Source organism: Bos javanicus, chromosome 24 (assembly GCF_032452875.1).
Source record: "Bos javanicus breed banteng chromosome 24, ARS-OSU_banteng_1.0, whole genome shotgun sequence".
NCBI classification, from domain to species: Eukaryota; Metazoa; Chordata; class Mammalia; order Artiodactyla; family Bovidae; genus Bos; species Bos javanicus.
In genome coordinates this window covers 4,294,857-4,318,268 of record NC_083891.1, presented here as the reverse complement: position 1 = coordinate 4,318,268, position 23,412 = coordinate 4,294,857, and the positions used below count along the sequence as shown (strand labels likewise).

Below are 23,412 nucleotides of genomic sequence, written 5' to 3'. Positions count from 1 at the left end.
TAATAAGATGTTCAATTGAGAAAGGAGTACATGAAGGCTGTATATTATCACCTTGCTTATTTAACTTATATGCAGAGTACATCATGCGAAGTCCTGGACTGGATGAAGCACAAGCTGGAATCAAGATTGCTGGGAGAAATATCAGTAACCTCAGATATGCAGATGACACCACCCTTATGGCAGAAAGTAAAGAGAAACTAAAGAGCCTGTTGATGGAACTGAAGGAGGAGAATGAAAAAGCTGGCTTAAAATTCAACATTCAAAAAATTAAGATCGTGACATCCAGTACCCTCACTTCATGGCAAATAGATGGGGAAACAATGGAAACAGTGAGAGGCTTTATTTTCTTGGGCTCCAAAATCAGTGCAGATGGTGACTGCAGCCATGAAATTAAAAGATGCATGCTCTTTGAAAGAAGCTATGACAAACTTAGACAGCATATTAAAAAGCAAAGACATTACTTCACCCACAAAGGTCCATCTAGTGAAAGCTATTGTTTTTTCCAGGAGTCATGTATGGATGTGAGCGTTGGACCATAAAGAAAGTGAGCACCGAAGAACTGATGCTTTTGAACTGTGGTGTCGGAGAAGACTCTTGAGAGTCCCTTGGACTGCTAGGAAATCCAACCAGTCCATCCTAAAGGAAATCAGTGCCGAATAATCATTGGAAGGACCGATGCTGAAGCTGAAGCTCCAATATTTTGGCCTGATGAGAAGAACTGACTTATTGGAAAAGACCTGATGCTGGGAAAGACTGAAGGCGAGAGGAGAAGGGGACAACAGAGGATGAGATGGTTAGATGGCATCACCGACTCGATGGACATGAGTTTGAGAAAGCTCTGAGAGTTGGTGATGGACAGGGAAGCCTGGCATGTCGCAGTCCATGGGGTTTCAAAGAGACATGACTGAGCGACTGAACTGAATAAAAAGATGCCCAAAGCAGCTTCTTTTCATCTATTTTGGAATCAGACTCGAGATGAACATTTGAAAATATTTGAGAACTAACCGTTTTAAGATGTTTTATCTGTGTTTTGCTACCAAACATTCTCAGGTACTTGGAATTTTCTTAATCAGGCCTCTCATATTCCTTTCCTGGCAAAGCAGTCATGGAAGCTACCACTTAGGTAGGATTTGTCCTTGCCTCAGTGGCATTTTCAAAAGTCTTCTATGAGAGTTGGGGTCACAAGGCATTGTTTTTGCCCTGAAGTTATTGACCATGCATTTATAGTACACCAAGAGGTACACATCAGTCTTTTGCAGCCCCAGTCACACACCTGTGCAGCCAAAAGTACCACCTGCCAGATGCGGTCTCATTAAGTCCTCACATTCACGTGGGGCCGGCTGGCTAGATGGGGGACGTGGGGCTCTACTGTTCTTTACTGTTACTGGAAACCAGAAACAGGCATTCTCATTCATGCATTCAACCTTACAGTACCTTTTAAGGTATCATTTTCATTTTTGTACCTTCAGTTCTTAGCATATCTGGAAGATGGTAGGTTTTCAAAAGTTGTATTAAATCCAAGCCTTAGAAGCATCTAGACATACTTCTAAAACACAGACAGCATAGTTCTCAGAAGCTGACTTTAAAAGCTGCTGAAGTCGTAGCGTGCCGGCTCTAAGAAATAGAAGACTGAAAATTATAGATGCAGTATTGTCACAGCTGAAAGCATTCATGGATTAGTAAAACAAAATCACAACCAAAATAATGTGCATCTAATGCCTCTGGAAGGTTGAAACTTCTGTAGGAGCAGGCTTGGAAAAAGGAAAACATGAATACTGCTCTTCAGAATACATACACACACACACACACACACACACACACATCAGCAAAAGATGGTTTTGCAGCAAAAGAACAACCAGCTTGTAAAAAGACTTTATATGCAACAACAACAAAAAAACCCAGGTCTCCCACACTGCAGGCAGATTTTTTACCAGCTGAGCCACAAGAGAAGCCCAAGAATACTGGAGTGGGTAGCCTATACCTTCTCCAGTGGATCTTCCCAACCCAGGAATCGAACCAGGATCTCCTGCATTGAGGTGGATTCTTTACCAAGTTGTCAGGGAAGTCCTATGTAACAAAATGCAAAGAAAAAAATTAATATTTTGATCATACAGATAGTGGAAGCACAGTTAATGCTTTGATACATGTCTATTGATTTGACCAAAGAGTTTTGTGCACTTTTGGAAAAAAAGGATTTTTTCATGGTAAAATATTTCTTTGCAGTGAAAATGGTGTGACTATTTTGGTGGCTCAGACAGTAAAGAATCCACCGGCAGTGCAAGAGACCTGGGTTCAATCCCTGGGTGGGGAAGATACCCTGGAGGAGAGCATGGCTATCCACTCCAGTATTCTTGCCTGGAGAATCCCCATGAACAGAGGAGCCTGGTGGGCTACAGTCCATGGGATGGCAGAGTCGGACACGACTGAGTGACTAACACATTTACTCACAAACTCCCAACATAAACAGCTCAGAATAACCATTTGCATTAACCAGATACTCTGGGTCTGTCTTTTCAACATGAGGCATCTGATGCTGGGGCAGTCAGTGATATACACAGAGCTTCTAAGAAAGGTGCCCCCCACTTCCCCTGACACCCCAAGGACCTGCTGAGGCATCTGCTCCTCTTCCACTAAATCCTGTTTCCAGATGCCCCACCCAACCTAGGAAAGGATTAGTCAGTGCTGTTTACAGTCATCATTACTAAGATCTCTGCTAAGTTGCACAATGCCTCTCCTCTTCTTCCTGTCCTTTCCCCTTTTCATAGAATTTATGGGGAACTTTTGTTAAAAACAGTTAACAGCAATGCAAAGACCTCATTAGATATTTTGCATGTATCCATTCCATGGATTGAAGATCTAAGGAATTTTCAAAATAGTACTAAAAGGAAGCATGCCAAAGTGAAATATTAGTTGAAATGGTCAAATTCATCAGCTATAGAGATCCTGGCTTTATTTCTGGCAACTAGTATCCATCGGGGCATGTATTGCACACTTAATATTTGGTACATGTGGCAGCATCACAGGCTTCCCTGGTGGCTCAGTGGTAAAGAATCTGCCTGCAATGCAGGAGAGGTGGTTTCAGTCCTGGGTCGGGAAGATCCCCTGCAGAAGGAAACAGCAACCCATTCCAGTATTCTTGCCTGGAGAATCCCATGATCAAGTCACAGGCAGAAGACAGAAAAGCAGTGGAGGAAGAGAAGAACCAAGTGACTTGGCAGCAATGACACTCCAGTCCAGGGGAGCCTCAGTGATGAGAACTCGTTATCCACATTCACCGACTGTTCCTGCCACGTGCAAACGGAGACACGGGGATGTTCATCTATTTAAGCAAAGTTGTCACCATTGTCTCAGAGAGGAGGAAACGCTACCAAACAAACATGTGCTCTGTGGGGCCGGCAGATTCCTGCTTACAGAGGAGACGAAGGCCTGTGTGTTGATTTCTCAAGGAACCAAAGAGGCTCAGACAATGAAGACCAAGCTGTTCATTTTTTCCAAGAAGCTGCTGTGTGTGATGGGCTGCCTGTGGAAGCTCCCAGTTTTGCTTAGGAGCAATTCAGATAAAAACCATCAAGCTTTTAAGCTAAATGTCATGGTCATTAATAGCTACTTGTATCTAACCTATAGTTATGTAAAGTGGATGAAATACATCAAAATATTTCATTTTTCAAGTAGTTTTGAATAACTGGATTGCAACAGGTTTATTCTTTTTCATGTCAGTTATAAAATGTTCATTTCTGTCTTTTATCAAGCATGACGGCATCATCGTTAGTATTATTATTAATATACTGGTTTAGTTTATTTGGTTCAGATGGTAAAGAATCTGCCTGCAATGCAGGAGACCCAGGTTCCATCCCTGGGTTGGAAAGATCCCCTGGAGAAGGAAATAGCAACTCACTCCAATATTCTTACCTGGAAAATCCCAGGAACAGAGGAGCCTGGTGGGCTACAGTCCGTGGGGTCGCAGAGTCGGACACGACAAACAGTATCATTTTATTTCAAATTTATGCAACCAGGACATGCCGGAACATATGCTAAGCTTCTCATGAGTGATGCCACCTAGCAGCCACCTTGCTTGCAGGGCTCACCATACCGTCTGACTGTGGGGAGGAGTGCAGCCTGTGGCTTGACTGCTTCCAGTCCTTGAAGTGGTCTTGATTTGGTTGCTGTGGCTGCAGGCCTGAGCTGCCAGCACCCCTCCTCTGTCTGCAGAGGCCGCCTGCAGAGTTCTAGAGACAGGAGTAGAGGTTGGGAATCCCAGGGCAGGGGCACACAGGGGCCACTCGCTCAGTACCCAGGCATCTTCGCCCAGAAGCTCAGTCCCCAGGGGAACAGTGGGATGCGGTCTCTCCCACTTAAATCCATCACAGCTCAGCTTCCCTTCGGGGAGCTGCCCGTGAGAACGGGGTCCTTTGTCCGAAGGACACAGCTCTGGGAGCTGCCTCAGTCCTTGAGGGTTTGCTTGCAAACATAGCTCTCTGTCCCGCCACCCCAGAGATTAGGCGCTTATTTACTGCAGGCACCTGGAGTTCTGTGCAAACTTCTCACGCCCAGAGAAATGTTATCTGGTGTAAGAAATAATAACAGGGAGCCATTCCCATGCTCTCAAGATTTCTTGTGACTGTTTGTAAGATGTATAGGCCAACCAAGAAAAAAAAGTCAACTGTCTTGTCTTTCTCACACTCTTCTGTATAAATATGAGATGCTGAATAAAGTTGGTGTCAGACTGCGTCCCTTCGTGGTGACGTGTCTGAACCTCTCGACCCCATCTTTGTAGTCTCTTGCTTTAGTTTCTTTCTTAGCCCCGCCGTGCACGTTCTCGGGACCTGATCGACTTTGCCAGCTGGCACCGGCAGATGGCGCCTGAACAGGGACTTGAGAATCGGAGCGCGACGACGACCGCTGCCCACCAAGATTGAGGTAAGTAAAGAGGAATTCCTAATTAATTAAAGTAAAGGGCAGGGAGGGTGATTGTCGAGAGTAATACATCATGGGACAATGCAATAGCCGCCAGTTATTTGTACATATGTTGAAAACTATGTTAAAAGGTAGGGGAATTCATGTAAATAAGTTATAGCTAGAGAAGTTTTTACTTTTTATAGAAGAGGTTTGTCCTTGGTTTCCAGAGGAAGGAACAGTTAGTCTGGAAATTTGGAAAAAAGTAAGAAAACAATTGCAGACATATTATTCCTTACATGGTCCCAATCGTGTTCCTGTGGATGCTTTTTCTTTGTGGACTCTCATTAGAGACTGTCTGGATCCTGAACATGAGGGACATAAAATTCAAACGGCTCTCAGGGATTCCACGGACCCGAAGCTGCAGAGCCTTCTGCTCCTCCACCTGAGCCGCTTTATGCTGTGCCTGAGGGAACAGCTTGTAAGGCTGGAGGGAGTGATGATGTGTTAAGCTCTGATGAACAGGAAGAGTTAAATGAACAAGTGGCTCAGTACCATAGAGAGGATATGCCTTGGGAAATGATGGTTAACATGCAATCCCCCTCGGGAAAAGGGAAATTAAAGCATTCAGGGCTTTCTGAAGAACAGCTGGAGAATTTAATTCAGAAGATTGTTATAGCAGTAAAAAAAGATGCACAGGGAGACTCCCACTCCAGCCAGCCTGCGCCTCCACCATATCCTCCCTCGGTTCTTGCTGGACTCGATCCACCTCCGCCTTTCATAGAACCACGAGAGCTTATATCTATCCCTGCTTCTTTGCTCGGTGAAAACATAAAAATTAAAAGTGAGATATTATTATCTCCTCTTCAACAAGCGATTAAGCGAGCTAATGAAAAAGGAGAACATATTTCCGGGTTTTCAGGAATCTATCCAGTGTTTGAAAATGCTCAACAGCAGAGGTATTATGAGCCGCTGCCCTTTAAACAACTGAAAGAGCTAAAAATGGCTTGTGCACAATACAGCCCGACTGTGCCGTTTACTCAGGCTATTATAGAGGCTTTAGGAAATCAAAATCTGCCACCTAATGATTGGAAACAGGTTGCTCGAGCTTGTTTATCTGGAGGAGATTATTTACTATGGAAATCTGAGTTTGCTGAGCAATGTGGGATCACAGCCGATATCAGTCGGTGACAGGGACTGAACACCACTTATGAAATGATGGTGGGAGAGGGAGAATATCGAGACACTAATAGTCAACTTGATTATTTGCCTGGAGCCTACCCTCAGATTAGTGCTGCGGCTCTACAAACATGGAAAAAGCTTCCAAATTCTGATAAAAAGACTGAAGATTTATCTAAAATTCGCCAGGGGCCAGATGAGCCATATTAGGATTTTGTTGCCCGCCTGCTTGAGGCAATTGGTAAAATGATAAGAGATGAGCAGGCGGGAATGGTGTTGGCTAAATTGGGTTATTGCCTTAGCTGGTTTTAGTGGATGGCTTGATAATCATTATCCCTCAGATAAAATTTTGCAATTTGCTCACTATCACCAATTTCTATTCCCAAAAATCAGTGTTTCTCAGCCCCTTGCCGACGCCCTAACTGTATTTACTGATGGCTCTTCTAATGGAATAGCTAGTTTGATTATACAGGGCAATACTGCCACCTGGCGTACTAATTATAAGTCTGCTCAAGAAGTAGAACTATTTGCTGTCTTTCAGGCTCTATTGCAAATTTCTGCTCCATTTAATTTATATTCCGACAGTCAATATATCATAAGAGCCTTAAACACTATTGAGACTGTTCCATTTATTGGTACCCTGAATTCTACTATCCAAACTCTTTTTCGTGATATACAACATTTAATTTGCCCCAGAGTTAATAAATGCTATTTTGGTCATATTCGTGCTCACTCTGGGCTTCCTGGACCTTTAGCACCAGGCAATGCTTTGGCTGACGAAGCTACACGTATGATATTTCCTTAATTGGAACAAATGGCAAAAACTTCTCACAGCTTACACCATCAAAACAGCAATAGCTTAAGACTTCAGTTTGGCATTACTCGAGAAGCTGCCAGACAGATTGTTAAGCAATGTCAAACATGTGCTCAATTTTTTGGCGTCCCCCATTATGGAGTTAATCCTCGAGGATTGTTGCCAAACGATATATGGCAAATGGATGTTATCCATATTCCTGAATTTGGTAAACAAAAATTTGTTCATGTTACTATTGACACCTTCTCCGGCTTTTTACATGCCTCTCTACAATCCGGAGAAGCTAGCAAACATTGTATAGCTCATTGCATTAAATGTTTTGCTGTTATGGGAACCCCTAAAACCATAAAAACAGACAATGGTCCAGGATACACTGGAAAAATTTTTCAATTATTTTGTACACAATTGTCTATCTCACATAAAACAGGTATCCCTTATAATCCTCAAGGTCAAGAAATCATTGAACAGACACATCAAACTCTCAAACATCAATTACAAAAACTATAGAAGGGGAAATTGTATCTCAATACCCCCTCCAACTCTCTAAACCATGCTTTATTTGTTCTAAATTTTTATAATTAGACATAAGTGGCTGTTCAACAGCACAGCGATTTTGGAACTTTGATACACAAACAATAAGACCTAAAGTCTTTTGGAAAGACCCACTTGTGGAAAAATGGTATGGACCAGATCCAGTACTAATCTGGGGACGAGGGCATGTTTGTGTTTTCCTACAGGATGCCGAAGCGCCACGCTGGTTGCCGGAAAGGTTGGTACGCACAGCGGAGACAATCTCTAGCAAACCAGATGAGGAGATTGACGATTCAAGAACATGATAAATTACCATCTCGGCAACAACTTCAGACATTGATGCGAGAGGCACAAAATCGTGTTGCTGTGCAGGGCGATCTGATATCACCTTTAAGCTTCCTGATAACCTTATTAATTATCTTAAATCAGATTAATACTACACATTCTGAAAAATATTCAAGTGCTTACTGGGCTTATTTTCCCGACCCTCCCCTTCTCCAACCGGTGGGCTGGGAGGGTCAGTCTATTCCCATATACACTAATGATACTGTGGCTTTGGGTGGTTTTTCAGATAAACATGTTATTCCTAATCAAGTTAATTTCTCTTATCATGGAGTGTTTGATCGCTTACCTGTTTGTCTGTCTAGATATTTTAATTCAACAGAATGTCTTTTTGTTGGGGAGTCCGGATATGCTGATTATGACAATGGTTGGAGCCTGTATATTCCTGGAGTAACAAAAGAGTCTGGAATTCCTCAATGTCGTAATGGAACTGGTCCTTTAGATATCCCTTTCTGCGACTTTGGAACAAGGGGAAGAGTCACTGCTGCACCATGGAAACTGTGTCGAGATGGAACTGCTACGGTTTATAACATATTTGGGACAAATGAGTCATTGTGGGACTGGTCTCCAGACTCGGCCCGAAACCCTGGAGCTCAAGATAATAGGAACTTTGTATCCCATATTTGGAATTTGGGCGGCTTTAAAGTGTTCCAAACAGAAATCTGGAAACTAGCTGCCGCCCTTGGATGTGAGAGTTCCTACCTTCAGGTGGGATCAAAAGTGAGACACGGTCATTTGTGGAATCTCACCATGAGATACCCTCGTGCATGTGTGCCTCACCCTTATGCTTTACTAGTAGGATCTGTAAAAATACAACCTGGGTTACGAAATTATAATGTAACTTGTAACAATTGTACCTTAACTAACTGCGTCAGGGGAATTACTAATCAAACTAGGGTTTTAGTCTTAAGACAGCCTGCTTTTGTTATGGTTCCTATAAAGATTAATGGGTCTTGGTATGATGAAAGGGGACTTGAACTTTGGAGAGAAGTAGAGGGTGCTTTAATGCGTTATCGCAGGGCAATAGGGTTAATAATTCTGGGATTTGTAGCTTTGGAAACTCTTATTGCTCCCTTGATTACTGCAGCCCTGTCCTTGGCACAATCAGTACAAACTGCAACTTTTGTTAATAATCTGGCACAAAATGCATCCGTTGCCCTGGGGACTCAAGAAGATATTGACAAAAAGCTAGAGGATCGATTGAATGCCCTTTATGATGTTGTAAAATTTTTAGGTGAAGAGGTTCAAAGTATAAAGTTGAGATTACGAGTACAATGTCATGCTGATTTTTGATAGATCTGTGTTACTCCCAAAAAATATAATGGTAGTATAACTGCTCGGGATAAGGTGAAAGCTCATTTAGAAGGTATTTGGCATAATGAAAATATTTCCTTAAATTTGCTGCATCTACATCAGGAAATAATGAACATTGAAAATGGACCCAGACCTGATTTGGATGTTGCAAAAAGAGCTGAGTCTTTTGTTAAAGAACTTTTTCGAAATGTACCTACTGTCAATAGTATTTGGTACTTTGGAGCAGCCATGGGAGGACTATTCTTAATAATTTTAACTGTTTTATTTCTTGCACCTTGTTTAATTTAAAAACTGATTGATTATCTATGGATCATAAAGGCTTCCATCTATGGAAATGGTCTGCAGTTAAAGGAACATAAGCGTGCGCCTATATAAAAAGAAAGGGGGAGATGCGGGGAGCTGCCCGTGAGAACGGGGTCCTTTGTCCGAAGGACACAGCTCTGGGAGCTGCCTCAGTCCTTGAGGGTTTGCTTGCAAACATAGCTCTCTGTCCCGCCACCCCAGAGATTAGGCGCTTATTTACTGCAGGCACCTGGAGTTCTGTGCAAACTTCTCACACCCAGAGAAATGTTATCTGGTGTAAGAAATAATAACAGGGAGCCATTCCCATGCTCTCAAGATTTCTTGTGACTGTTTGTAAGATGTATAGGCCAACCAAGAAAAAAAAGTCAACTGTCTTGTCTTTCTCACGCTCTTCTGTATAAATATGAGATGCTGAATAAAGTTGGTGTCAGACTGCGTCCCTTCGTGGTGACGTGTCTGAACCTCTCGACCCCATCTTTGTAGTCTCTTGCTTTAGTTTCTTTCTTAGCCCCACCGTGCACGTTCTCGGGACCTGATCGACTTTGCCGGCTGGCACCGGCACTTCCCCACACTCTTCGGCTCAGTGTGTTCCCTTCTCTCCATCACTCTCTGACTCTCCACCCCTCTTCTCTCTCCAGTCCCCACCTCACTCCTCCAGCTCCTCATCTTCTCCCTATTAGCTCCTTAATAGACTGTAACGGAGACTTACAAATGTCTGTGTTCCTTCTTCCTGATTTAAATCAGGCCAGGTGGATATTGGGCTTTCCTTGGTGGCTCAGATGGTAAAAAATCCGCCTGCAATGCAGGAGACCCAGGTTCGATCCCTGGGTCAGGAAAATCCCCTGGAGAAGGAAATAGCAGCTCACTCCAGTATTCTTGACTGGAGAATCCCATGGACAGAAGAGCCTGGAGGACTCTGGTCCATGGGGTCGTGAAGAGTCAGACACCACTGAGCAATTAACACACACAAATACACACACACACATAGATGGCTCTCTGGGTCTCTGGAACGGAAGATGGGAGGATGAGTCTTATCAGTTGAGTACCCAACTAGGGAGCACCATTTAACCCATCACAGGGCCCAAGCATCTGTCATTCTTAATGGACTCATAGTCAAGTAACACGGATAAATCGGGAACGATGGGCCAGGGGAAAGCCCACCGTTGATTCTCACTGCTTAGCAAGCTTGTCACTGAGTTTCCTGTATGTGCAGGTGTCTCTCTAACCAGACCATCTTCTTTCTCGGGACAGAGCCTTAGCAGGGCTCAGTACACACACACCCATGAACACTGATGGCCCTGAGAGATGCTGCCTCGGGTTGCACTCACACAGCTATTTCTCCAGAACTCAAATGTCTCGTCCTGGCCCCTCCCCAGCCACATGTCCCAGGGCTCCGCTCCCACCTGCTAACAGGACATCTGCAGTCATTTAATAGACACCGGCTCACAGATGGCAGCTCAGTTTGGGAAGGACGATTAACCTGCAGCAGAGGTCAATTATCTGACTGTTCCTGGTGAGAGCAAAGAAGGTCGCCTGGAATGCAACTTCTGTCGGGCTCCCCGCGTGCCCAGAGAGAAGCAGCAGAGCCTTGTCCTCCAGCCTCCAGCCGAGGCTTCCCTGTGCTCCAGGCGCTGGAGGAGCCCTTCAGAGCCAAGTGTCCACGAGGACCAGGGAGCAGGCTGTAACTGACAAGCTGGCCCCCAAACCCTGACTTCAGTAGAGCTCTTTTTTTCCCTGAAAATCCTAAAACCACAGATGATATTCCTCCATAATTTCAGTGCCCTATAACCCAGCTGATCAGACATTAGAGAGCCATGTTTAGGAATAAGCAAAGGGATTTAACAGATTATGGCCACAGTCACCCAGCTGTCCGGTTGAAACGGCAGTGAGTTGCTTGAGTTCGATAGTTCAGGTCTTTGTCCACCTTAATGCCTTTTACAGAAGTTACCATGAAGTCCTCGTGACAGGATTGCCAGAGGGACACCCTGCAGTGATTTTTCGACTTACCTGCAGGGGACTTTAGAAATACCCTTTGGCACTCTATGGAAATTGTGACATTATAAAGCAGTATTCAAAGAAATGAACAATACGTGACAATTTGTAGGAGAACAGCCTTCAGATCTGAGCACATTTGCAGAACGAGAAGGAATATAGGACTGTTTAATGTGCTTAAAGGGTTTACGTTAATTAGATTCTGTATCTTGGTCAGAATATTTTACAGAGGGAAAAAGAAATAAACCCTTAGCTCTGGAGCATTTTTAATATGCTGTTCAAATACCTTGTTCGAAATTACATTGAGCAGAACTATTTGGAGAAGTGTTTGAGTTGGGTCTGTTTTAAAACCTTGTCATTGAGTTCAACTACATTTTCAACTTAGGTTCTGGATTTATCCCTGAAAAGGAGAAATGGTTTCTTTGTGCTGTGAAATCTTCCCTCACCAACTATACTCTGCACAGAGCATTTTCTTTTACCATTATAAATATCTTCTCCCACTGGCCTTGTTCATTATTAGGATTTTACTTGTAGGAGTCCGGTTTGGTCCTGGCCTGGGATTGTCTTCACAGCTGAGAGGGTGTCAGTAGCCACTCAAGGAGTCAGGGAGATGGGTCCCTGATCTCATGTTCCCACTCAGCCACTGGACCAGGAGCACTGAGGCGTCCGGCTGGCAGGAGAAGAAAAGATGCTCCCCCAGGTGGCTTTTGGCTGCAAAAACATTGTAGAAATCACCTATCAGACAAGCCATATTTCCACCCTTCAGGGAGAGGAGTCTGGGAAATCTTGACAGTGCTGTGAAAATCAAGATCATGTTAAACTAAGAGTGGGAAATCTGCAAATGTCTTACGCTCAAGTATCCAGGGGCACAGCTGTTGAGCTACAGAGACCCGTAAATGGAATCCTTGTTCTGCCCCTGACATGGCTGAGTCACATGGACAGTCTCACTTGACCTCTCTGAGTGTCGATGCATCTGCTGGCGACATGGAGACCAAGGAGTGTGAGGGTCAGAGGTGAACATGCACGTCCAGCTGAGTATGAGGCTGGAACACAGGAGGCTTGTGAGCAAGGTTGCCGTCACCACTTTGTCTACTTGCCTTTGTTCAAAAACAGCGATCCACACTGAGACTAGAAGTTCTGAAATTAAAGCCACATTTTTCTATACAGTGGAAATGTGTGACCACAAGAATCCAGTTTTATTTTCCAGGAAGAGTCTATCATATGTAACCCAAGTATGCAGGGTCAAAATGCAAAAGAATGGGACTTCCCTGGTGGTCCAATGGTTAAGTCTTTGCCCTTCCAATGCAGGGGGCACGGGTCAGCCCCTGGTCAGGGACTAAGATCCCACATGAGACATGGCCAAAAAAGAAAACAAAATGTATCCATAAACAAGAACTAATGGCCAAAAATTACCTAGAAAAGGAAGAATGTCAAGTTAATAAAACTAATTTTTTTTTTTTAATGCAAAGGAACAACACAGAAATGAGAAACTGGGAAAAATCAACACAGTGTATTTTTAAACAAAAGTATTTTAAACAAAACTACCGCAATAGCGTATTTTTAAAGAAAAATATGCCTTTCATCCCCCTTCTACTTTACCAAATGCCACTAAAAAAAACTATCTTTTTTTCTTAAATGACCTTCCCTCAAGGTACTGATAGCTACCGTCCTGGTTTTTAAATACTTGGAGAGCAGCAAAAATTATAACTATTTTAATCGAAGATGTGAGCAATATAATGACTTACAATAATATATAGCACCTCCAAGCTACCTCATAATTTACCCAAAGGGAATATACCTTAAAAGGAAAGGATCTAATATTCCAAACCAATTACCCTCCAATTAAAAATAAATACATTTTTCAAGAAGGAAAAGATATCCCATAATTTCCTTCTCCAGTTAGCATATGATCAGGCATGTTGCTTCCCTTTCATTGCCATAAATTCTCAAACTGTTGCAGCGTAGGTCACCCTAAGAATTTTAGCATAAGAATAAAGATGTGTCTGACACAGTGGGGGAGCTGGGAGGGGGACTAGGGATAGTGAAAATGAGTCCATACTGGACGGGCCAGACTTCAGAGTCTGGCATACTGGGATGCAGGACAGGCAGCTGAGCCCGCTGGACTTCTGCACAGCTCAGGACTGGAGACCAGAACCATACGTATGCCATGCCCGTGCATCCTCCAAGTGTCCGAGGAGCCGCGAGATGGGAGCAAACATCACCAATTGCTCAGGGCGGAACTGTGGGCGAAGAGCAAGGGTCGCTAACCCCACCCTCTCCTGATCTTCCCTCTGTGGGTGTCTGTGTCCTGACCTCCTCTACATGTAAGGACCCCATGTTGAATTAGGGCTCACCCTTATGACCTCATTTTAACTTACCTCTTTCCCTAATGGCTCTTAATCTGCCTGCCAACGCAGGAGATGTGGGTTTGATCCCTGGGTTGGGATGATCTCCTGGAGAAGGAAATGGCAACCCAATCCAGCATTCTTGCCTGGGAAATTCCATGTACAGAGGAGCCTGGCGGGCTACAGTCCATGGGGTCATGAAAGAGTTAGACACGACTTAGCAAGATCCTGTCTTCAAACACAGTCATGTTCTGAGGTCCTGAGGGCTAGGATTTCAACATACGAATTTGTGTGTGTGTGTTCAGTTGCTCAGTTGTGTCCGACTCTTTGTGACCCGATGAGCCCGCCAGGCTCCTCTGTCCAAGGAATTTTCCAGGCAAGAATACTGGAGTGGGTTGCTGTTTCCTACTCCAGGGGATCTTCCTGACCCAGGGATCGAACCTGAGTCTTTTGCGTCTCCTGCACTGGCAGGTGGATTCTTTGCCACTGCGCCATCTGGGAAGCCCCAACATGAATCTGGGGGGACATAATTCAGCACATTAAAGTAGGAGAATATCCTTATTTGTAGGAAATATGCACTAAAGGATGTGGAAGTAATGTGACAACATGTCAGCAGCTTATTCTTAGATGGTGTAGAAAAAAAAAGAAAGAGTTCTTTGTACTGCACATATTTACCACTTTTCCGTAAGTTGGAGGCTCCCAAAAAGCTGTTAAAGAAAAATAGTCCAAGAGGAGAATTTTAAATGTTGTTAATAGGTAGGTGAGCCTGCCACCATGAATGAAATGATGCTGCAGCTCTTTGAAACCTCAGCTCTGAATTTATCCAAGTCCTTTCCTCCTATCCTTTACCAAGATGGATAGCTAAGAATGCTTAGCAAAGCATTCTTCGGATAACCCATTACCAACTGTTGGCGTGAATTCTTAATACTCTGCAAGAAAATGATCCTGGAAAGTATAAAATATTTACAGCCTGCTGTCTGCTCTGCCTCACTTGAGGAAAATTCTCATCTGTACACAAATGTTCTTCAGCTTTGGGGAACAGATGGTGGAGAGTAATAAGTCTGAAAAATTAGAAGCAGGAGCAGAGCTCGGTACCCAGCCGGGGAAGCTGAGCCCCGTGGGGAACAAGTGTCTGGATGTTCTTGAGACAAAGAACCTGAACGCGCATCGCAGAATTTGTCCATCAGATCCTGTCCCTTTCTCCTCTTAATTTCGTATACATCTCCCTCTGTCCCCTAGGAACATGTTGTCCGGCACACTAGCACGCCCTCAGGCCACTGCACAGGATGTCACAGCAAGGCGTCATTAATTCCCTCTCCTGTGCAGGGCAGGTGACCTTGATAGAGACCACACCTGCTTTCCCTCACAGGCGTGGACCCTCTGACACACCCCCTTTCTTCACTCCCCTCTGCTTTCCCGGGAATTGCCAGCAGCCCCTACGTTAATGCCTACTCCCTCTTACTGACTTTAGGTCTGTCTGACCTAATCACAATATTGTATCATCACTGAAATAGGCTCTCAAGGGAGTCCACCATCACATAACCAGCTTTGTTTGGGCTCGTTCACCTAGGCAATGCTACCAAACAAGGACACACCTGTATTTCGTAAACAGACGTGGACCCAAAAGGATAGCCACTTGTGCACTCATGCACCAAACCCCCTACTTTTAAAGACCCCTGAAAATCAAACATACCCTGTTGCGTTCACAGTACTGTTTGGTGCCTTTGATGTTAACTTTTCTTTCCTGAGTGTCATTACAAGTTCGCAGACCTTCAAAATTGTATCTTACTCAAATTAAGGATGCTGTTTTCTTTGTGATGCTCAGATTGTTGCAGGGAGACGAGCAGAAAGCCCTTTGTGCTAGCTCCTTTGTCCTGATGTCATTGAGATCCCATGTTTGGAGAGGATTACCTTGCCAGGAGCGGTGGTGGAGTGGCTATGATATTAGAGCTACCATATGGATACTGAGTGTACGCATGGGATTCGGAGGTGGGCGGGGGGATGTGCAGAACTGATGCTCCTGCTGCCCTCCCTAGGCCACATTTTATGATGAAACTGGAGAAAATATTTATTTTCAAGGTCATACTTTTCATTTAATTTAACTTTATCACTTACCATTGAATTGGACTGAATATTGAATTAAATATTTTAATTGTTTCTAGTTTATTTCTTCTAAAACCTACCTCTTTTAATTTTTAAACCTCTCTCCAAAACTATAATCATGCCTCCTTCTTCCTAATAAACTTCTTGCATCTCACTAACCCCCATTTGGTAGTCAGTTCATTGACTCTTCCATTCAAAAGCCCATCATACTTCTGTTTGTGGAATTGGGACCTGAAACCCAAGCACAGGAGCATAGGCCATAGGGTTCAAGTCACAGGCCAGTGCAGGTGGGGAGTGTTCAGGAGAACCGAGCTTCCTAACTTCCCTCAGGCCCTCCACCAGGGGTCTAGTCACCGTGGCTGCCACCACAGAATAGAGCTCCAGGGTCGTTTGTCTAAAGTTGCCATCCTGAGAACCTCTTGGGCCATCTTGACTTGGGACAATGCACAACATATTTTCTGCCTTAGAGAAATCCAGCAAAGTAAGAGTCTTTGCTTTGGTTTCCAGAAAGCCAGTAGAAAGTTTCACCGCTCCTGTGTTTTAATAAAGGGAAACATCTTTAAATGAAAATTTTAAATGCTTGGACAGAACCCCTGGGTAGTAACTCCGGGTAACAGCCCAAGCGTCCTGTCTGCCCAACTACTTGTTCAACGGCCTCCTGGCATGTTTACGGTTTGCCTCCTTATTGTCTAGGGAGTCCCCAGTATGTGTTTATTGAGTAAAACTTAAGTGGTTGCAATTCTGATTCATACCGACACAGCTTCTGGCAAGTCAAACATTTAGGGCTGGGCTCCCTAAATTCCATGTCATATATTATTTTCCACTGTTAGATCCACTCCTGAGTTTGTGTCTGTATCAAACTCCTTCCTGTAAATAGAGATTTACCCTAAAGGGATACGCTTGGATTCAAATAGTCATTATTCATTGAGCCTAAGGAGTTTAACATTTTCAGTGTGGTTGTAATTGAATCTGTAACATTACTCAAGCATTTTCCTAAAACTTAACAACTTCCAAAATGTAAACAACTTGCTTATTGTCCTTCTGAGTATGCCATTAACTCTGCTCAGAAATATGCTGTGGTTCCAAATTGCTTCTCAAAGACCCATCTCCCCCCTCTATCTCATACTTTGGGAATTCCCTACAGTCCACAACATCCTGTCTCAAGAGTCGGCTACAATCAAGTCACTATATTCACAACCATCTTTTGCTGTCTTTTCCACCCCATCTACCATAACTTCAACCTGATTGATTATTTATTGAGAGATAATAAGTGAATCATCAAGGAAAACATATGTCCCAAGGTCAAACACAACAAAAGATGAGGTTGAATTTACTACCGTCCACTTCCTGTCCATTTTGTGTGTGTGCACACATAGTCATGTGCGATTCTTTGTGACCCAATGGACTGTAGCCCACCAGGCTCCTCTGTACATGGGACTTTCCAGGTAAGAATACTGGAGCAGCTGGCCATTTCCTCCTTCAGGGGATCTTCCCAACCCAGGAAACGAACCTGTGTCTTCTGCATCGCAGGTAGATTCTTTACAGAGTGCCAGCAGGGAAGCTCTCCTTATCCATTACTATTGACAAATTTCACAAAATATTGGGAAGTAGAAAAACAGGTAAACTATATGAAGCTAATTATTATATCCTGGAGACTTTGAGTTCCTAATTAGTTTGATTAACTTTTTAAACCTCCCATTGGGTTCAACAATTTGATTTATATAATTTACATAGCCTGATTTTATGTTTTTTTAACTGTTATTATTGAAAAAAGTAGTATTCCAAATTAACCTTTTTAATTGAAGAAGGGTCTCTTTCCCTTTCTTGCAAATATGCTTTGTGGGCTGGGCAGGGTCAGAGGCTGAAACACAGAGCGTCGGGGGCTATGGGACTGGGTAAGCCGAGGCGGCTTGTTGGCTGAAATTGCGCGCAGGCTTCTAAGAACGCACACAGTACTGTTAATTTAGCTTTTAACAGGCACATAAAATACATTGAAGCCTTATTTTCTTTAGCTTTGCACACACAGACACATGGGGATAGCAAAGAAAAAGCAACAGCTGTTCATTAAATATTACATGTCTGCATCAGGCATGGTATTCTATGCCAAATTTGTATGTAATAAAAGCAGGGGGGGAAAGCAAGAGAATAAAAAGCTTTTAATTTTTCAGGCACTTTGAATATCCTGCTGCCCTGAGAGACACATAAAATATACATGAGGATCCAGAGCCAGGGTCCCCAAACTGGGGGAGGCACGGGGTGGGGGGAGCGGGGAGAGAACAGAGCATACGGCACTGACGCACGCAGTCTGCCGAAGGACGCCGGGTGTCCAGATGGGCGGTGCTTGCCAGCCGCAACTGCTGCGCATCCTTTCTGTGTAAACGCCAGTGCACGTGTCTTCTTGCTCTCTTTGTGGGCTTCCCTGGTGGTGTTAGTGGTAAAGAACCCACCTGCTAATGCAGGAGAGGTAAGAGACACAGTTTCGATCCCTGGGTCGGGAAGATCCCCTGGAGGAGGAAATGGCAACTCACTCCAATATTCTTGCCTGGAAAAGCCCATGGACAGAGGAGCCTGGCGGGTTACAGTCAGTCCACAGGTTGCAAAGAATTGAGCACAACTGAAATAACTAAGCCCGCATGTCTTTTCGCTCTCTTTATTGTTCCTGTTTTGCCCCTTATTTTTCTATCCTGTTACTGGGGGTTGGCAGCTTGTCATTTGGGGACCATTCCCAGCTTCTAGGGGCCACTCCCATCCCCAGTCTCCTGGTTCCCGCCCTCCATCCTCAAAGCCAGCAAGATGGGCCATGCCCCTCTCACACTTCGAACGAAACTCTCCTCCATCCTCCCTTTCCTCCATTCCAACCCAGCCAGCAATGAGGCTTCACTTTTAAGGACTCACATGATGAACGTTGCCCAATGTCAGGCACCCAGTAAGTAGCAGCACCGGGTTTGAAACCCAGCTATCTCACTATGGAGGCTGGGCCCTGAACCACTCGTAGAGGGAAGGTGTTAGTCGCTCAGTCGTGTCTGACTCCTTATGACCCTATGGACCTGTAGCCCGCCAGGCTTCTCTGTCCATGGGATTCTCCAGGCAAGAATGCTGGAGTGGGTTACCATTCCCTTCTCCAGGGGATCTTTCCAACAGAAGGATCGAACCCAGATCTCCTGCATTGCCAGCAGTTTCTTTACCATTTCAGCCACCAGGGAAGCTCCTGTTTCCTAATAAAAATAAATAAAAACAGCAAAGAGAAATCAGCACTGTGCCAGCCACACTGGAGACCAAAGTGGAGAGAAAAGTCAGTTCTGCTGATCCTGTCTTTACCCAAAACACCGATAGTTTTGCTTATCATGGATAATTTGTATTTGCTTTGACTTTTAATATATTTCACAGAAATGTTATTTACCGTGATCTCTGGCTCTCCCAGCCCCGCCCCAAAGCTGTGTCCGAGGTGAGGGGCTCCCTCTCCTCGCCTGCCTCCCCGGGTCCTCAGGGGAAAGAGCACACTGCTGGTTCACCCAGGGAGAAGCCAGCTCTGACCCCCTGTTGGAACTGTTTGACTTGCTTTTTCATTGCTGCTGCTGCTGCTGCTAAGTCACTTCAGTCGTGTCCGACTCTGTACGACCGCATGGACGGCAGCCCACCAGGCTCCCCCATCCCTGGGATTCTCCAGGCAAGAACACTGGAGTGGGTTGCCATTTCCTCCTCCAATGCATGAAAGTGAAAAGTGAAAGTGAAGTCGCTCAGTCGTGTCCAACTCTTCGCAACCCCATGGACTGCAGCCCACCAGGCTCCTCCATCCATGGGATTTTCCAGGCAAGAGTACTGGAGTGGGGTGCCATTGCCTTCTCCAATGCATGAAAGTGAAAAGTCAAAGTGAAGTTGCTCAGTCGTGTTTGACTCTTAGCGACCCCGTGGACTGCAGCCCACCAGGCTCCTTGGTCCATGGGATTTTCCAGGCAAGAGTACAGAGTGGGGTGCCATTGCCTTCTCCGTTTTCGTTGCTGCTCTTATTGTAATCATACACGATGGCCGGCCTCAGCGAACCCTGCCTCTCTGCCTTACTGTTCAGCTAAAGTGTCTTTGTTCAGAAGCCTGTCCACCTGTGGATGGCAGGCAGGAAGGAACACATCCCGCCGCCTGAGTTTTGCCATTCTAGGAGATATCCACAAGATTGATGGCCTTTCTGCTTTGTTTCCTCACCTTCCTCCCATCTCTGATCCATAAGGGAACCTGGCACTCAGACCCAGGTGAGATGGTTATGTTCAGACATTAGTCTGTCATCTTCTCGATCAGCCAGTTCTCCAAATAAAGTCATATTCCTTGCCTCAACACCTGGTCTCCCAGCGAGCAGAGTGAGCTTGGCCTCAGTAACATGCTGATTGCACTGCGTGTGAATCTAGGCACACAAGCGTGGACTTAAAAGATATTCACAACCGAAAAGTTGAGAGGTTTTTTGTGTGTGTGTGTGTGTGTGTTTTGCTGGGAATTTTTAGGACTTAAGCCCAAGAAGCAGCATCTCAAGTGACCCTGGGAGAACCGCTCTGAGGAGGCGAGAGGGGAAAGCCAGGTTATATAGTTTTGCAGCAAAGGGCAGGTTCAGTTCAGTTCAGTTCAGTCGCTCAGTCATGTCTGACTCTTTGAGACCCCATGGACTGCGGCACGCCAGGCCTCCCTGTCCATCACCAACTCCCGGAGCTTACTCAGACTCATGTCCATTGAGTCAGTAATGCCATTCAACCATCTCATCCTCTGTCGTCCCCTTCTCCTCCTGCCTTTAATCTTTCCCAGCATCAGGGTCTTTTCCAAGGAGTCAGTTCTTCACATCAGGTGGCCAAAGTATTGGAGCGTTAGCTTCAGCATCAGTCCTTCCCATGAACATTCAGGGCAGGTAGTCAGAACATCAAAAGATTATTGTTAACTAAAGAAAACCAAATGTCTGAAGCTAAGGAATTTAGACTTTTCTGTGTATGGGAAGATGCAAGAGTCCGGGCTCTCTGAAATCAGTCCTTTGAGATGCACCTCAGCTACCTGGGGCAGAATCCTGTGTTCTCAAGTCCTGAGTCTCCCAGGGCTCACCTTAGGGGAGGGGCTGCAGTCTGATGGCTGCTAGAGGGCAGGTATTCCTTCCTTCCAGAGTGCCCTCAGGGCTCACCAGCTCATCATTAGTTGTGGCTGGAACAATGATGACTCATACGGCAGGAAATATTCCATTTCTCACAAGCAACTTCCCCAGACCCAGAATTATAAGCCGCTTAAAAATAATGACCCCCACATGATAGAAAATGGAAAATGAACCAAAAACTGTTCATAATAAGCAGACACACACAGAGTAGTAAATCTTATCTTTATCGTTCTGTCAATCCAGAGGAGAGAAGTGTCATCAGGTAAAGACGACAGGACTACTTCTCCTCACTGGTGTGGGCTGCACTTTTCCGAAAGCAGCCCCAAGCTGTTCAGAATTTCATTTGCTCAGAAGAGGGAACTCTGGTTTTTGCTTCCCCGGCATCTAAGGCTCTGCGTGCTCTGTTTCTTTGTTTTGTAAACAGAGCAAGAGTATTAAGAAGCCTGTATAAAAGGCCAAGTTACTGTCTGAGGTGATCACACCGTGCCTGCTGCAAACGTCTCTCTCTCCATCTCTCCTGTCCTTCTCGCCCATGTGTCCTGGGAACGGCCATCTTGAGGAATGTTTCCCGAGCTTTAACCCTCTGGAGCCACTAGAGGGCAACAGACACCCACCAAAATGAATCAGGGTCATGAACTACAATAAACTGATAATTACAAAGGCATGCTTTTAAGACAACCATTTTTAGATTGTTTTTTAAAGAGTTTGTTCTTTTAGTATTCGTTTTATATATATTATTCTTTGCGATCCCATGGACTGTAGTCTACCAGGCTTCTCTGTCCATGGGATTTTCCAAGCAAGAGTACTGGAGTGGGTTGCCATTTCCTCCTCCAGGCGATCTTCCTGACCCAGGGATCGACACCAGGTCTCCTGTATTGTAGGCAGACGCTTTACCCTCCGAGCCACCAGGGAAGCCCTAAGATTCCCCTATGTATGCTAAGTCACTTCAGTCGTGTCCGACTCTGTGTGACCCCATAGACAGCAGCCCACCAGGCTCCCCCGTCCATGGGATTCTCCAGGCAAGAACACTGGAGTGGGTTGCCATTTCCTTCTCCAATGCATGAAAGTGAAAAGAGAAAATGAAGTCACTCCGTCGTGTCCGACTCTTAGCAACCCCATGGACTGCAGCCTACCAAGCTCCTCCGTCCATGGGATTTTCCAGGCAAGAGTACTGGAGTGGGGTGCCATTGCTTTCTCCAAGATTCCCCTAGGAAGTTCAATTAAATGTAAAGTAAAAAGCCGACTCATTGGAAAAGACCCTGATGCTGGGAAAGATTGAAGGCAGAAAGAGAAGGGGACGACAGAAGATGAGATGGTTGGATAGCAGCACCAACTCAATGGACATGAGTTTAAGCAAACTCCAAGAGACAGTGAAGGACAGGAAAGCCTGGCATACTACAGTCCATGGGGTCGCAAAGAGTCGGACACAACTGGACAACAACAAAAAGCTATTTACACAGCCTCCAAGTGCTCAACAAATGTTTAAACGCTGTGTATGCATTCTGTAAGAGTCTGTGCTGGACAGTGAAATCACAAAATTGAGCAAGATTCAGTCCTTGTCTCAGAGCAGACAGATTCGAAGCATAAATAATTCACTACAGCATTGGATGGTGAGCGTCAGGGTAGACCCAGGATAAGGCAGTGCAGATGAGGGAGGTCAGTGTTTTGTAGGTATGTGTGTGTTGGGGGCAGGGGGAGGGGAGTCAGCTAAAGACAGGAGCACAGAGGGAACATGACCAATGACCCCCATGAAAGCAAAGTGCGTGCATTTCCTGTGCAAAGTGGGGCGAGCTATATATTACAGCGTTTATCACCTGAGAGTTAGAGGGTCTGTACTTACCCCTGCACTCTCCCAAAGAGGCTTGATCATCATCAGACTTATCAGAGTAAACACACAAACAAACAACAAACCAGGGTCATCCCCAAGACCTGACCGCATCAGAAATCTAAAAGGACCTGCCAAGCACCGTAAGAAATGGACCTTTTTGAAACCCTTTAAAAGACATTCTTAATTTTAAAGAAAGCATAAAAACAAAACATATTTTCTCCGAAAGCCATGTTTTCTCTAAAAACCTCCCTCCCCTCCCACTTTGAGAAGCCAGAGGAATCCAAATCCGGTGGGTGTTAAGCTGGGTCCTTGTGGTGAAGGGGGGAGGCTTTCTCCTCTCTTTGGACTAATGAGGAGGTAACTGATAAGTCATTGAACAAATAAAACGCCTGCCAATGAAAAGGACGGGTGCTGGCCTTTGTCCCACTCGCCTCTGCCCCAGGCTCAGGGCCAGCTCCGATCAGAGGGCAGTCAAGGCAGCTCTGAGCCCTGAGAGGTATCGGCTTACCTCTCTGTCCCCAGGAGCTCCCAGCATGGCAAACAGGGGCAGGGGAGCCTGGGGGTGCAGACCCCCTTGGAAAGCCATGTCTGACGCCAGGCTGTGGCCCTCAACTGTCAGAGCCATGGTCTGGGGTACCTCCCCACCTCC

General features: G+C 45.1%; 1 protein-coding gene across 2 annotated transcripts; it reads left to right on the top strand.

Annotated features, from left to right (window-relative positions):
- Positions 1-63: 63 nt before the first annotated feature.
- Positions 64-9,850, top strand: LOC133237466 (uncharacterized). Of its 2 annotated transcripts, none has more exons than XM_061399526.1 (2): positions 64-329; positions 507-9,850. In XM_061399526.1, the coding sequence occupies exon 2, from the start codon at positions 7,604-7,606 to the stop codon at positions 9,050-9,052; it is 1,449 nt and encodes a 482-aa protein (XP_061255510.1). In that variant the 5' UTR covers positions 64-329; positions 507-7,603; the 3' UTR covers positions 9,053-9,850. The 2 variants fall into 2 exon arrangements, with proteins under 2 accessions (XP_061255510.1, XP_061255511.1); XM_061399527.1 differs by having other exon boundaries at positions 64-4,917; positions 7,624-9,850.
- The last annotated feature ends 13,562 nt before the right edge of the window (positions 9,851-23,412 follow it).

What these genes read in the sequence shown, in the direction of transcription:
- LOC133237466 (XM_061399526.1), top strand. Translation starts at nt 7,604, where the DNA reads ATGTTTGTGTTTTCCTACAGGATGCCGAAGCGCCACGCTGGTTGCCGG.